The following is a 13,111-nucleotide window of genomic DNA, read 5'->3' as shown; positions in this document are numbered from 1 at the left end:
AGTTTGCCCACGGTGAGTTAGGTGTGACTTCGATAGCCACACTGGTTGCTGACGAGCATCAAAGATGAGCCCTGCCCATCTCCTTTCCTACAGGCACCAGCACACAACAGGAGTCCTCGAGAGGGCCGTGTCCGGTTTGCTGATCATGGGAGCGGGTGGGGGCTCCCTGATCGTGCTCTCCATGCTGCTCTTGCGCAGGAAGAAGCCCTACGGGGCTATCAGCCATGGAGTGGTGGAGGTGAGAGACATAAAGACGTGGTATGGGGAGAAGTTCCAGAGCTTGGGCATGGAGGGGCTGTAAGATCAGGTCAGGTCCCAATGCCCCACTCTCCCTCTCCTGCCCTGCTGCAGGTGGACCCCATGCTGACCCTGGAGGAGCAGCAGCTGCGGGAACTGCAGCATCATGGCTATGAGAACCCCACTTACCGCTTTCTGGAGGAACGACCCTGAACCAGCCCCCTTCATCCCTTTGGCTGAACCCAGACCTTTCCTCTTCCTGGAGCCCCAGAACCCTAACTCCCAGACTGGAGAAAGGGTTTTGAAAAGTTAATTTCATACCCTCGTGAGGGGGATGGAAATTCTTATTTCCCCTTTCCAATTACTAATGCCATTCCTAAGAAATCCCCAGCTATTCCCAGCTGCCTCTCTGCTTAGAACCTCCTCACCTTAATTTATTTTGTAAATTAATTTATTGTTCTTTAAGGTGACCACCAGCTTGGTCCCTGGAATTCACCCTCCCACGTATTGCCCACTAGCATCCCAATAAAGTTCTCTTCCCCACCAGGCCATCCTGCATCTCTGTGGGGGAATCAGTGAGTAATCATAGCTCTGGACACTGTTGTGAATCCCTACCCAGGAATCTTTAAATCTGGGCCTAGCTCTTTGTGCCCACCCTGGAGCTTTCCTGGGTGCTGAATGGGCTGGGTCCCAGGGTGACCGCTGGAGGCGGGTCTCTGACAAGTATCCCCTGCCTCCTACTCTCTCTCATACACAATCACACACACACAGCCTCCAACCTTAGAGCCTGATGAGGGCCTGGGAATCTTAAACCATTCTTCTCATTTCCAAGTCTTCATGTTTCCTTGGGTAGATAATAGGAATCCTCCTGGGTGTGGGAATTTCAGTCACATATCCCAGAAAGGGTTTTGTGGTGTCTGCAAGTGCCTATTTTGTGACATGTTGTAGTTATACCTCTACATATGTTACCTGTCACAAGAGGGTTGCTATGAGGATTGAAAGGGTTAATATAGCCCTAGCCAGTTTGGCTCAGTGGATAGAGCGTCAGCCTGCGGACTGAAGGGTCCCGGGTTCGATTCCAGTCAAGGGCATGTACCTTGATTGCAGGCTCCAGGGTGAGTGCAGGAGGCAACCAACCTATGTTTCTCTCACATTGATATTTCTCTCTGTCTTTCCCTCTCTCTTCCTCTCCCTGTAAAAGTCAATGGAAAAATACCCTCGGATGAGGGCTAAAAAAAAAGATGTTGAAAAACAAACAGATAAATAATAAAATAATTTTTTAAAGGGTTAATAGATGTGGAGACATTAGAACAGTGCCTGCTACTTTGCAAGTATTTGTTGAATAAATTTTAAAATGTTATGGCAACAAACACTGATATGGTACTCATGCCAGGCATTGCTCTAAGGAATTTCTATGTATTGGCACACCTCATTAATACTTGTACCCATGAAGTAGGTACTATAACAATCCTCATTTATAGATAAGGAAATAGAAGCAAGGAGAAGTTATATCACTTTTCTAAGGTCACCATCCAAGACAGGTCAGACCTAGGAATTCAACCCTGACAACCTGGCTCCGACACCATATTCTTTTTTAAAAAGAATATATTTTATTCATTTTTTACAGAGAGGAAGGGAGTGGGATAGAGAGTTAGAAACATCGATGAGAGAGAAACATTGATCAGCTGCCTCCTGCACACTCCCCACTGGGGCTGTGCCTGCAACCAAGGTACATGCCCTTGACCGGAATTGAACCTGGGACCCTTGAGTCCGCAGGCCGACGCTCTATCCACTGAGCCAAACCGGTTAGGGCTATATTCTTGATCATTTTGCTAACCTACTGTCTAATAGTTTGTGGCAGTTCCACATGGTATTCAGGTTGTGCATTGCAAAATTCCAATTGATACTATTCACCTTCTGGACATTGTAGAGTTGCATTTTAACCACAACTTACCAGTAGGTGGCAGTAATGTACCATGTTCTAATGTCAGCATAACACTCTTGACAGATGGTTTAGGGAGGGAGTACCTATTTCTAATTATCCCAAAGGACCTATGAGCTCACAGTGGCTCTTCATAATATACACATGTAAATGCAAGTCCTGTATATCCTATATAATAAAAGCCTAATATGCAAATTGTCCCCTTGACCGGGAGTTCGACCAGGGGATGGGGCCACTGGCGGCTGCAAGTGGCCAGGGGGGAAGGGAGGCACCCCCGGCTGGCAGCTGCTAGGGACCCTACTGTGCACGAATTTCATGCACTGGGCCTCTAATTAAATATAAACCTGGTAGGTATTGGAAGGAAGATGCCTACATGATGCAAGTTGGATACAATGCCACAGCTTCATTAGAGAACCCAATTTGCAATATCACTCTGACACTGGTTATGACTTCTGTTATCCTCAGCAACTCTAGCAGAAATCTGTAACTAGCACCACAAGTAGGGGGAAAAGCTGCCTTTGTGGTTTGACAGCCAAGGGTGCGCGCAACAGGCAAACAGCAAGTAATGAGCTCTAATTGGGTGGCATAGGAAATAAAAGGCCATTTTGCTCAATATGCTCAGAGCCTGATTCCTAATTGTGTTTAAATTTTAATGGCAATTCTTAGAATGATTAATTTAAAAATACTGTTATTATTGTAATTTCATCAGGAAAAATAATTTTATGTTCTTGTGCCTCCAAGCCATCCTTGTTTTCCCATTGAAAATGATCTGATAATTCTGTTAGTAATAAGGCAAGATTTCTTTGAGACATTTTATGTCAGTGGCATGTGTGTGTTTATACATGTTGGGCTATACATGTTATATGTCAACAGAATCTAAGGTGCCATTGGTGATAGGAAATACCATTATTTCATGTACCACAAAGGGGGGAAAAATCAAGAAATTAAACTATGCCACATGATTGATTGTAAGATGAATTCCAATTAAGTTCTTCTTAGAATCAATGAAATACAACATATTCTTAGGAATTCATGGGTTAACTGTCACTATGTGAGTACTCAGAAGAGCACTTGTATGCTGGTACAGGGGAGCTGATGTAGGAAACTTACACTGGCAGCCCCGGATCCCATCTCCCAATATTCATGCCCTTGTGTAGTGCCTCCCTCCCTACTAATTCTGGGGTTGGTCATGTGACTGACTTTGACCAATAGGATGTCAGTATGCATGATGCAAGCAGGAGCTTGTTCTCTTGGAACACTTCCTTTTAGAGCCACCAGGGGTTCCAGCCATCTCAGCTAAGCTATCAGACATGTAAGGGAAGTTGTCCAGCACAATTAGGCTTCCGCCTGACTGCAGCCACATGAGTGACCAAAGCAAGATGACGGAACTGCCCAACTGAGCTCAGCCCAGATTTTGGAATCATGAATAAATGGTGGTTTTTTAAGCATCCAGTTTTGTGGTGGAGACACTGGCACATGTGTGCTTGGTTGGTTGTCCATGAGAGGCTCTGAGCAGTGGAAGGCTATGATGGGTCAAAAGGCTTTCTGGGGAGTGACATCAGCAGCATGTGGCATGAGAGGACCTCCAGATCTCTCCCCTTGAAGTTTCAAGTTGGAGAGCTATAATTCAACAAAGGATTCCCTGCTGAATACACAAACATGTCTGAGTTCCATGCATTGAGACATCTGAAGACAGGCATATGGGAGTGAACAGGAGAGACAGGACAACAGAAGGACAGGAGTAAGCAGGGGAGACAGGACAAAGGAAGGACAGAGACAGCTGCAGTCTGGCACTGGCTGCAGCCCCAGCGGATGTAATAGCAGTGAAGGGTTGGGGTACAAACCTCACTGGGAAAACTGAAGGGGCAGAGAGCAATTAGGCCTGGGCGACCAGCACACATTGAGGCTGGACCCAGGGGCAGGAGCAGAGAAGTGGTGCAAAGGGTGGCAGTGTTCCACAACCTACCATCACTGGACAATGGAAGCCGTAGACTTAGGAACCCACCCATCCTCCTATGGCCTGCCTGGCAGTAAAATTCCCACTCGGCAGACTGTGAAAAGACACAGATGACTTTCTAGTGTAAGTGGTCTGTACTATGTGGCTAAACCCACTAGAAAAATCAGAGCTGCAAACACACGAACTATTTCCCCCTGCCTACCCTCCTCTCCCCATCACAAGGGAGCCTGGTGGAAACAGCTGGGTCACTTCAGACAGAGTAGCTCCGGCAGTGGCTTCGGACTATAGGAGGGCAGTACCAGGAACACACAGGCCAGGAGATCCATAGATGGCCACATCCCCCTATAGGGGTGACAGGGTTGTGAAGGAGATACCCACCTCCTTGGAAAATATGAATGCTTTCCATGGTGGAGGCAACACCACCCCACAGATATCCCAGAAGCCCTAATAGTGCAGGTAAGAGAAAATAAAACTTGGGCTTCAGCACCACCTACTGGAAAATAAAAGATAGACTTCTACTTATTAACCTCCTAAATATTTGAGTGAAATACTTAAAATAAGTTTCTTTTTCTTTTTGAGAGCTATTTATTTATCTTCTTACATAAAAGAAGTCTGGAAGTTGGCAGGCCAGGGCTGCTATGGTATCTTCATGAATCCAAGCTACTTTAAAAAAATGTTTTTTTCAATTACAGTTGACATACAATATTAGTTACAGCTATACACTCTAGTGATTAGACATTATATAATTTACTAAGTAATCATCCTGATAAATCTTATACCCATATGACACTGTACATAGTTATCCCAATAGTTTGACTATATTCCCTATGCTGTACTATACAACCCCATGACTATTCTGTAACTACCAATACCAATTTGTGCTTTTTAATTGCTTTACCTTTTTCACCAAAACCCCCAACCCTCCTTCCATCTGGAAACCATCAAAATGTTCTCTGTATCCAATTCTGCCCTGCATGTTCATTTATTTTGTTTTATAATTCAATTGTTGATAGATACATTTTTATTGCCATTTTATTATTCATATATTTTTAAATCCTTATCTGAGGATATGTTTTTATTGATGAGAGAGAGAGAGAGAGAGAGATCAATGTGAGAGAGAAACATTGATCGGTTGCCTCCCATATGCATCCCAACTGGGGATTGAACCCACAACATAGGTATGTGCCCTGACCAAAAATCAAACCCGCAACCTTTTAGTGTACAGGATGATGTTCCAACCACCTGAGCCACCTGGCCAGGGCTATTGTTCATATTTTTTTTATCATTTTTTTCTTCTTCTTCTTAGAGGAGATTTTTTAACATTTTATGTAATACTGGTTTGGTGATGATGAACTCCTTTAGCTTTTTCTTGTCTGGGAAGCTCTTTATCTGTCCTTCAAATCTAAATGATAGCTTTGCTGGGTAGAGTAATCTTGGGTGTTGCTCCTTGCTTTTCATCACTTTGAATATTTTGTGCCAAACCCTTCTAGCATGTAATGTTTCTGTTGAGAAATCAGCTGACATTCTTATGGGAGCTCCCTTGTTGGCAACTGTCTTTCTCTTGCTGCCTTTAAGATTTCTCTTTGTCTTTAACCTTTGCCATTTTAATTATGATGTGTCTTGGTGTGGGCCTTTTTGGGTTCATCTTGGTTGGAATTTTCTGTGCTTCCTGGACTTGTGTGTCTATTTCCTTCACCAGGTTTGGGAAGTTTTCCATCATTATTGTTTAACATAGGATTTCAATTTCTTGCTCTCTCTCTTCTCCTTCTGGAACCCCATAATGTGAATGTTGGTATGCTTGAAGTTGTTCCAGAGATTCCTTACACTATCCTCATTTTTTTTCCTGTTCTGATTGGGTTTTCTGCTTCCTTATCTTCCAAGTCTCTGATTTGATCCTCTACTTCATCTACTCTATTGTTGATTCCCTGTATTCTTCATATCAGTTAATGTGTTCTTCATTTCTTACTGGTTCTTTTTAATGTTCTTGTTTTAGTTTTATTTTTATTGAGGTTCTCACTAAGTTTATCTACTTTTCTCCTAAGTTCATTGAGTATCCTTATATCTAGTGTTTTGAACTCTACATCTGGTAGATCACTTGTCTCCATTTTGTTTAGTTATTTTCTGGAGTTTTTTTCTGTTCTTTCATTTGGGACACATTTCTTTGTCTCCTCATTTTGTCAATCTCCCTGTGTTTCTTTCTATGTATTAGATAGAACTACTATGTCTCCTGGGCTTGGTAGAATGGCCTTATATAGAAGCTGTGGACGAAAAGGGGCCACATGCTAACCTGACTAGCTCAGGGAAGGCCTTGCAAATTCAGAGACCTAAAGCAACCACAAAGGATGGTCTGAAATGAAAACTTTTTAATATTTGTTTTTACTTTTTTTTTTAATCCTCACCTGAGCATATTTTTCCATTGATTTTTAGAGAGAGTGGAAGAGAGAGGGAAAGACAGAGAGAAATATCAATTTGAGAGAAACACATTGATTGGTTGTCTCCTGCACGAGCCTGGACCAGGGCCTGGGCCGGGGAAGAGCCTGTAACCAAGGATGTGCCCTTGACCAGAATCAAACCTGGGACCCTTTGGTCCGCAGGCCAACACTCTATCCACTGAGCAAAACTGGCTAGGGCTGAAATGAAAACTTTTTAATTTAAAAAGCAGTTTATGGTGGGTAGTAATGTCCTAGGCCAGTATCTTCCCTGACAAAGGTCAATCTTTACCTTAACTGAGCCTATTATCTTTTTGTATCTACAATAACATATCATTGGAATGTCAAGGTCATTTTTCTTTTTCCAGGCCTCTCAAAGCACAGGCACTGCTTTGCAGAGACCACAAATCCCCTCATTATTATTGAGTTAATTGTTGACTGTTAACTATCCTGCACCCACCTAAGTAAAAGATGTGTCTATCATTTTACTTTTTATCTAATCCCAGAGGTTTCCTCCACTTTGCTTTCTCCCGCCTCCCTAATCTATCACCAATGGATTTCATGTAACCCACTTACGTCTCCTCTTTTGTAAAAGGCGAAAGATTTATGCGGTCTGAAGAGAAACCAGAGCATACGTCTCCTCTTTTGATGTAACGTATAAAACAAGGTGCAAAACTGCCATTCTCTGGATCATTATCTCAATCCGTAGAGATTTTGCTTCTCAGTAATTATTGACAATTTGGCTCAAATAAACTCACAAAAAAATTCTTCACAGCTTTGAATGTTTCTTACATTAACATAGGCATCTTGCAGAGTTCAGTGACATAGCCTTCCCATTCACCTAAGCTGGGCATGCCGGGTACACCCCCATTTGGGCTGTGTCCCTGCTCCTGTTGTAATTGAGCCTTGGTTGCTCTTGGCACATCAATGGGAGGAATTTACCCCCAGCCTGATTGACTGCAAGGACTGGCTATGAATATTGTGGAGGATCAGCTGGGCAGAGGCCCACCCCACAGAGCAGAACTTAGTTCCCACCTTGAGTGTGTTGTTGTAGAGGTTGTTGGATGGTGCTTTGACGTGGTCTGAAGCTGTCCACGGAGTGCACTCGTTCTGGGGCTTCCTGGGAGGTGCAATCCAAAGTCAACTGCCACTTGTGTTCTGCTCAAGGCCACCCAGCATGAGCCACAAAGTGATCTTCAAATGGTTGCTATTTGTGCTGGGCTTGGAGGTGCCCAAGAGAGGCCAAGCTGCAAACGAAGGCCAGCTGCCACTAGTGCCAGCCTGGGGACACTTAGAAAGAGGTATGGGGAACACCAAGGCCAGGTGCTACTTGTTTGAGAGACTTTAGGAAAGTCTGAAAGATGAGCCAAGATGGGCCACTTGTATGGAAAAGCCACTGGAAACAGCTTGGGTGGGCCCACAAGTTGAGTGGGGCAGAGTCTCAGGGAATCACTAGTGAAGGGCAAACAGTGATAGCCAGGTTGATGGAGACTCAGATATGGTGCCTGCCTGAAGGCTCTGTTGGGGGAGGGCTCAGAAAAGGAACAATGGCCTCTGCCAGCCCTTCTGTCTGGGAGAAAGCTGCCCCTCCAGTTCTTGCGCTGATGCCAGGCAATTCAGTTCCTTCCCATATGTCCCTGGTTCCTTTCAAGCTGCTGCCCCAGCGCTGGAGCTCAGAACAAGTGAGTCTGAGTAAGTCTGTATGCGGGCCCTTAAAGAGAAACACCTGGGACTCCAGCAGTCCTCTGTCTCACTCAGCCATAATCCCCACTGGTTTTTACAACCAGAAGTAATGAAGGCTTCTATTCCTGGCACTGGAGCCCTAGGCTGGGGATCTGGTGTTGGGCTGGGACCTCTTGCTCCTCAGGGGTTCCTCCACAGCCGAGATATCCCTCCCAATTCTTAATCACCACATTGTGTGTGTGTGACCAACCTGTTCTGAGTCTCTGCCCCTCCTACTAATCTTGATGTGGCTTCTTCTTTATATCCTTAGCTATAGGACTTCTGTTTAGCTAGATTTCAGGCAGTTCTGAATGATGGTTGTTCTATAGTTTAGTTGTAATTTTGATGTGGTGGTGAGAGGATGTGAATACCGCATTTACCTATGCCACCATCTTGACTAGAAGCCCAAAAAAGAAGATGATTTCATTCCCACAAATGCCTAAGCAGAGAAATAATCCATCAAATACAATGAATAACCAAAGTAACAAGGGAGTAAGAAAGAAATATAAAATCTACAGAATACATAGACACAGATAACAGTATGGTGATTACCAGAAGAGAAGGGGTAGAAGAGGGTAAAGAGGATATAAATGGAGATAAAAGGAGACTTGACTTAGGGTGGTAAACACACAATTTAATATACAGATGATGTATTATAGAACTATAAAAAATAGAAGCATAAAAAATAACGTAGAAAACTTATAAAAGAACCAGTCAGAAATGAAGAGTATAACATTTGAAATTAAGGATACACTAGAAGGAATCAACAGCAAGTTACATGAAGCAGAGGATCAAATTAATGATTTGGAAGATAAGGTAGCAAAAAATACCCCATCCAACAGTAAATAAATAATAAATAAATAAATAAATAAATAACTTTTTAAAAAATGAAGGTAGTTTAAGGGACTTCTGGGAGAACATCAAACATAATAATATCTGCATCATAGGGATAACAGAATAAGAAGAGAGAAGAAATAATGATTGAAAAGTTCACTAACCCTGATAAAGTAAAAAGACACACCAGTCCAGGAAGCACAGAGTCCCAATCAAAGATGAACCCAAAGAAGCCCACACCAAGACAGATCATAATTAAAATGGCAAAGGTTAAAGACAAAGAGAGAATCTTAAAAGCAGCAAGAGGAAGACAATTAGTTACATACAAGGGAGCTCCCATAAGATGTCAGCTGATTTCTCAACAGAAACAGTTCATGCCAGAAGGGTTTGCAACGAAATATTCATAGTCATGAAAAGAAAAGAACTACAACAAAGACTACTTTACCCAGCAAGGCTATCACTTAAAATTTAAGGAGAAATAAAAAGTTTATCAGACAAGAATAAACTAAAGGAGTTCATCACCACCAAACCAGCATTAGAAGAATGTTAAAGGGACATCTAGATGAAAAAGGAGAGGAGGAGAAGGAGGAAGAGGAGGGAACATAGTTATAAAATAAAATTGCAATAAATACATACCTATCAATAATCCCTTTAAATATAAATGGATTAAATGCTTCAATCAAAAGACATAGGGTTTGGCTCATTGAAAAGAGCATCGGCCTAGCTGGTTTGGCTCAGTGGATAGTCGGCCTGCGGACTGAAGGATCCTGGGTTTGATTCTGGTCAAGTGCACATGCCCGGGTTGTGGGCTTGATCCCTAGTGGGGGGCGTGCAGGAGGCAGCCAATCAATGATTCTCATCATTGATGTTTCTATCTCTCTCTCCCTCTCCCTTCCTCTCTGAAATCAATAAAAATATATATATTTTTAAAAAGACATAGGGTAGCTGAGTATGTAAGAAAACAAGATCCATATATATGCTGTCTACAAGAGACCCACTTCAAAATGAAAGATACACACAGACTGAAAGTAATGTGATGGAAAAAGATATTTCATACAAATGGAAATGAAAGAAGCTGGTAGTGCAATACTTATATTAGACAAATAGACTTTAAAACAAAGGTTATAATAATAGACAAAGGAACATTACATGATACAGGGTCAATCCAACAAGGGGATATAAACCTTGTAAACATTTATGCACTTAACATAGGAGCACCTGAATATATAAAGCAAATCTTGAGGGACATAAAGAGAGAGATTGACAGTAATACAGTCATGGTAGGGGATTTTAACACGCCATTGGCATCAATGGATAAATCTACCAGACCAAAAAAATCAACAGGAAATAGCAGCCTTAAATGGCACACTAGAACAAATGGATTTAATTGATATTTCAGAGCATGTCACCCTAAAGTAACAGAATATACATTTTTTTCAAGTGGGCATGGAACATGTGCTAGGATAGAACACATATTAGAACACCAAACAAGTCTGAATAAATTTAAGAGGACTGAAATTATATCAAGCATCTTCTCTGACAACAATGGTTCATAACTAGAAATCAATTATAAGAGAAAAAAACATTGAAAAATACACAAACACATGAAGGCTAAATAGCATGTTACTAAACAATGAATAGATTAACAATGAGGCTAAATGTCATGTTACTAAACAATGAATGGACTAACAATGAGATCAAGGAAGAAATCAAAAGATACTTTGAGACAAATGAAAATGAGAACACAGCAACCCAAAATCTATGGGTTAGTCTTAATAGGGAAATTCATAGCACTAAAGGCCTACCTTAGAAAACAAGAAAAATCTCAAATAAACAATCTAAACTTACACCTAAAGTACCTAGAAAAAGAATAACAGACCAAGCCCAAAGTGAGCAGAAGGAAGGAAATAATAAAGTTCAGAGTAGAAATAAATGAAATGGAGTCTTAAAAAAGCCAACAAGATCAATGAAACCAAGAGCTGATTCTTTGAAAAGATAAACTATTAACCAGATACATCAATTAAAAAAGAGAAAGGACCCAAATAAATAAAATCAGAAATGAAAGAGAAGAAGTAACAATTGACACCACAAAAATACAAAAAAAATATAAGAAAATATTATGAACAGTTACACGCCTACAACTAGGACAATCTGAAGAAATGGATAAATTCCTAGAGACATACAATCTTTCAAAAGTGAATCAAGAAGAAACAGACTGATCAGATTGATTACAACTAACGAAATTGAAGTAGTACTAAAAACCAACAAAAGTCCCAACAAACAAATGGCCTGAACTGGATGCCTTCACAAGGAGGTAAAAAACATATACTCAGAAAATTGTAAGATACTAAAAGAAGAAGATACAAATAAATGGAAGCATATACCATGCTCATTCAAATGTTCATACTACCCAAAGCAATCTATAGATTTAAGGCAATTCATATCAAAATGCCAATGGTGTATTTCACAGAACTAAAACAAATAGCCCAAAAATGTATATGGACCACAAAAGATCACGAATAGCCACTCAATCTTAAGAAATAAAACACATTTGTAGGTATCATGCTACCTGATATCAATCTATACTACAATTCTATAGTAGTCAAAACAGCATGGCACTGGCATAAAAACAGAAATACAGATCAATGGAACAGAATAGAGAGCCCAGAAACAAACCCTTGCCTATGTAGTCAATTAATATTTGACATAGGGGAGAACCAAGATGGCGGCATAGGTAAACACCGGAAATTGCTGCCTCCCACAACAAATTCAAAAATACAACTAAAAGACAAAACGGACATCATCCAGAACCACAGGAAGGCTGGCTGAGTGGAAATTCTACAACTAGAAGGAAAGAGAAAAGCACTGAGACTCAGAGGAGGTGCGGAAGTGCAGAGGTACGGAGGCGCACGCGGCAAGGGCTGGCAACTGAGGACGTGGCTGTCTTTTTGAATCAGGAGAGAGTCACAAGCCCCCGACTGCTCTGAACTCCAATTCCGGGTGAGTCTTTGGGGACCTAGACTCATACAGAGAAACTGGACTGTCTGGCAGCGGCCAGAACTCGGAACTCGAGGGTGGCTTTCTCTCAAAGGTGCTTACCGGGACACTGAGGCGCGGGGCCTCTTAGGGCAGGGCTGAGGATCAGCCATAGCTGCTTGCTCTGCCCTGTTGATTCCCTGAGACCCCGCCCCACCCAAGCTGCGGCAGAGGCTTTTGCATATGAATGCCCTGGCCCTTTGCAATCTGAAAATTACCTAACAAACTGCAGCTGGGCCAGACAGACCTAGAACTTCCAAGAGAAGGCCCAAGGCCCCACAGCAGCTTGCATTGCTTCACAGCTGAGCCTCATATAGACACCTCCAAACCCCAAACAAGGAAGGGGAATCTGCAGATCTCTTCGTAGCTCCTGCTGGGTAGCCTCAGGCAGAGGCTAAATTAGCACCTCCTTAGATCCAAGAGCCAGTGTACCCAGTGGTCAGAGTGGGACCATCCAGATTGCAACTCCTCAGATCCATAAGGGACACACTCAGGGGCCAGACTCAGTGAGCACCAAAGCCCACTGAAGCAAGTCTTGCCCCAGAAGGGTGTCTCCAGCACAGTTCTCCCACTGCAGATACAGCTGATTCTCACAGCCAATTGGCATGGAGGCCAATTCCTCCCAGTGATACCTACAACAATCAAGGCTTAACTACAACAAGACTGTGCACAAAGCCCACAATGGGGTGCACCAAGAGTGTCCACCTCGGGTAATTGGAGAGACTGAGCCACTGGGCCCTTTAGGATACCTAGCACACAAGCCACTCTATCAACACAGGGAAGCATAAAAAATGAGGAGACAAAGAAACAGGTCACAAATGACAGAAATGGAGGAAAGCAAACTACTGGATATAGAGTTCAAAATCATGGTTATAAGATTTTTCAATAATTTTCTAGAAACCGCTGATAAATTTAGTGAGACCCTGGAGATATGAAAAAAGACCAACTAGAAAT

At 42.3% G+C, this 13,111-nt stretch overlaps 1 protein-coding gene across 1 annotated transcript in view; it reads left to right on the top strand.

The window, feature by feature from the left end:
- The window catches only part of APLP1 (amyloid beta precursor like protein 1), a 9,160-nt gene extending 8,374 nt beyond the window's left edge, over positions 1–786 (top strand). The window contains exons 15-16 of the mRNA XM_023762345.1: positions 101–238; positions 352–786. Coding sequence (XP_023618113.1) covers positions 101–238; positions 352–450 — 237 coding nt within the window. The 3' untranslated portion in view covers positions 451–786. The remainder of the gene's footprint in view (positions 1–100; positions 239–351) is intronic.
- The last annotated feature ends 12,325 nt before the right edge of the window (positions 787–13,111 follow it).

The sequence above is a fragment of the Myotis lucifugus genome, unplaced genomic scaffold, assembly GCF_000147115.1.
Source record: "Myotis lucifugus unplaced genomic scaffold, Myoluc2.0 scaffold_244, whole genome shotgun sequence".
NCBI classification, from domain to species: Eukaryota; Metazoa; Chordata; class Mammalia; order Chiroptera; family Vespertilionidae; genus Myotis; species Myotis lucifugus.
Note: the sequence above shows the minus strand (reverse complement) of the source record. Positions and strands in the feature narration are given on the sequence as shown.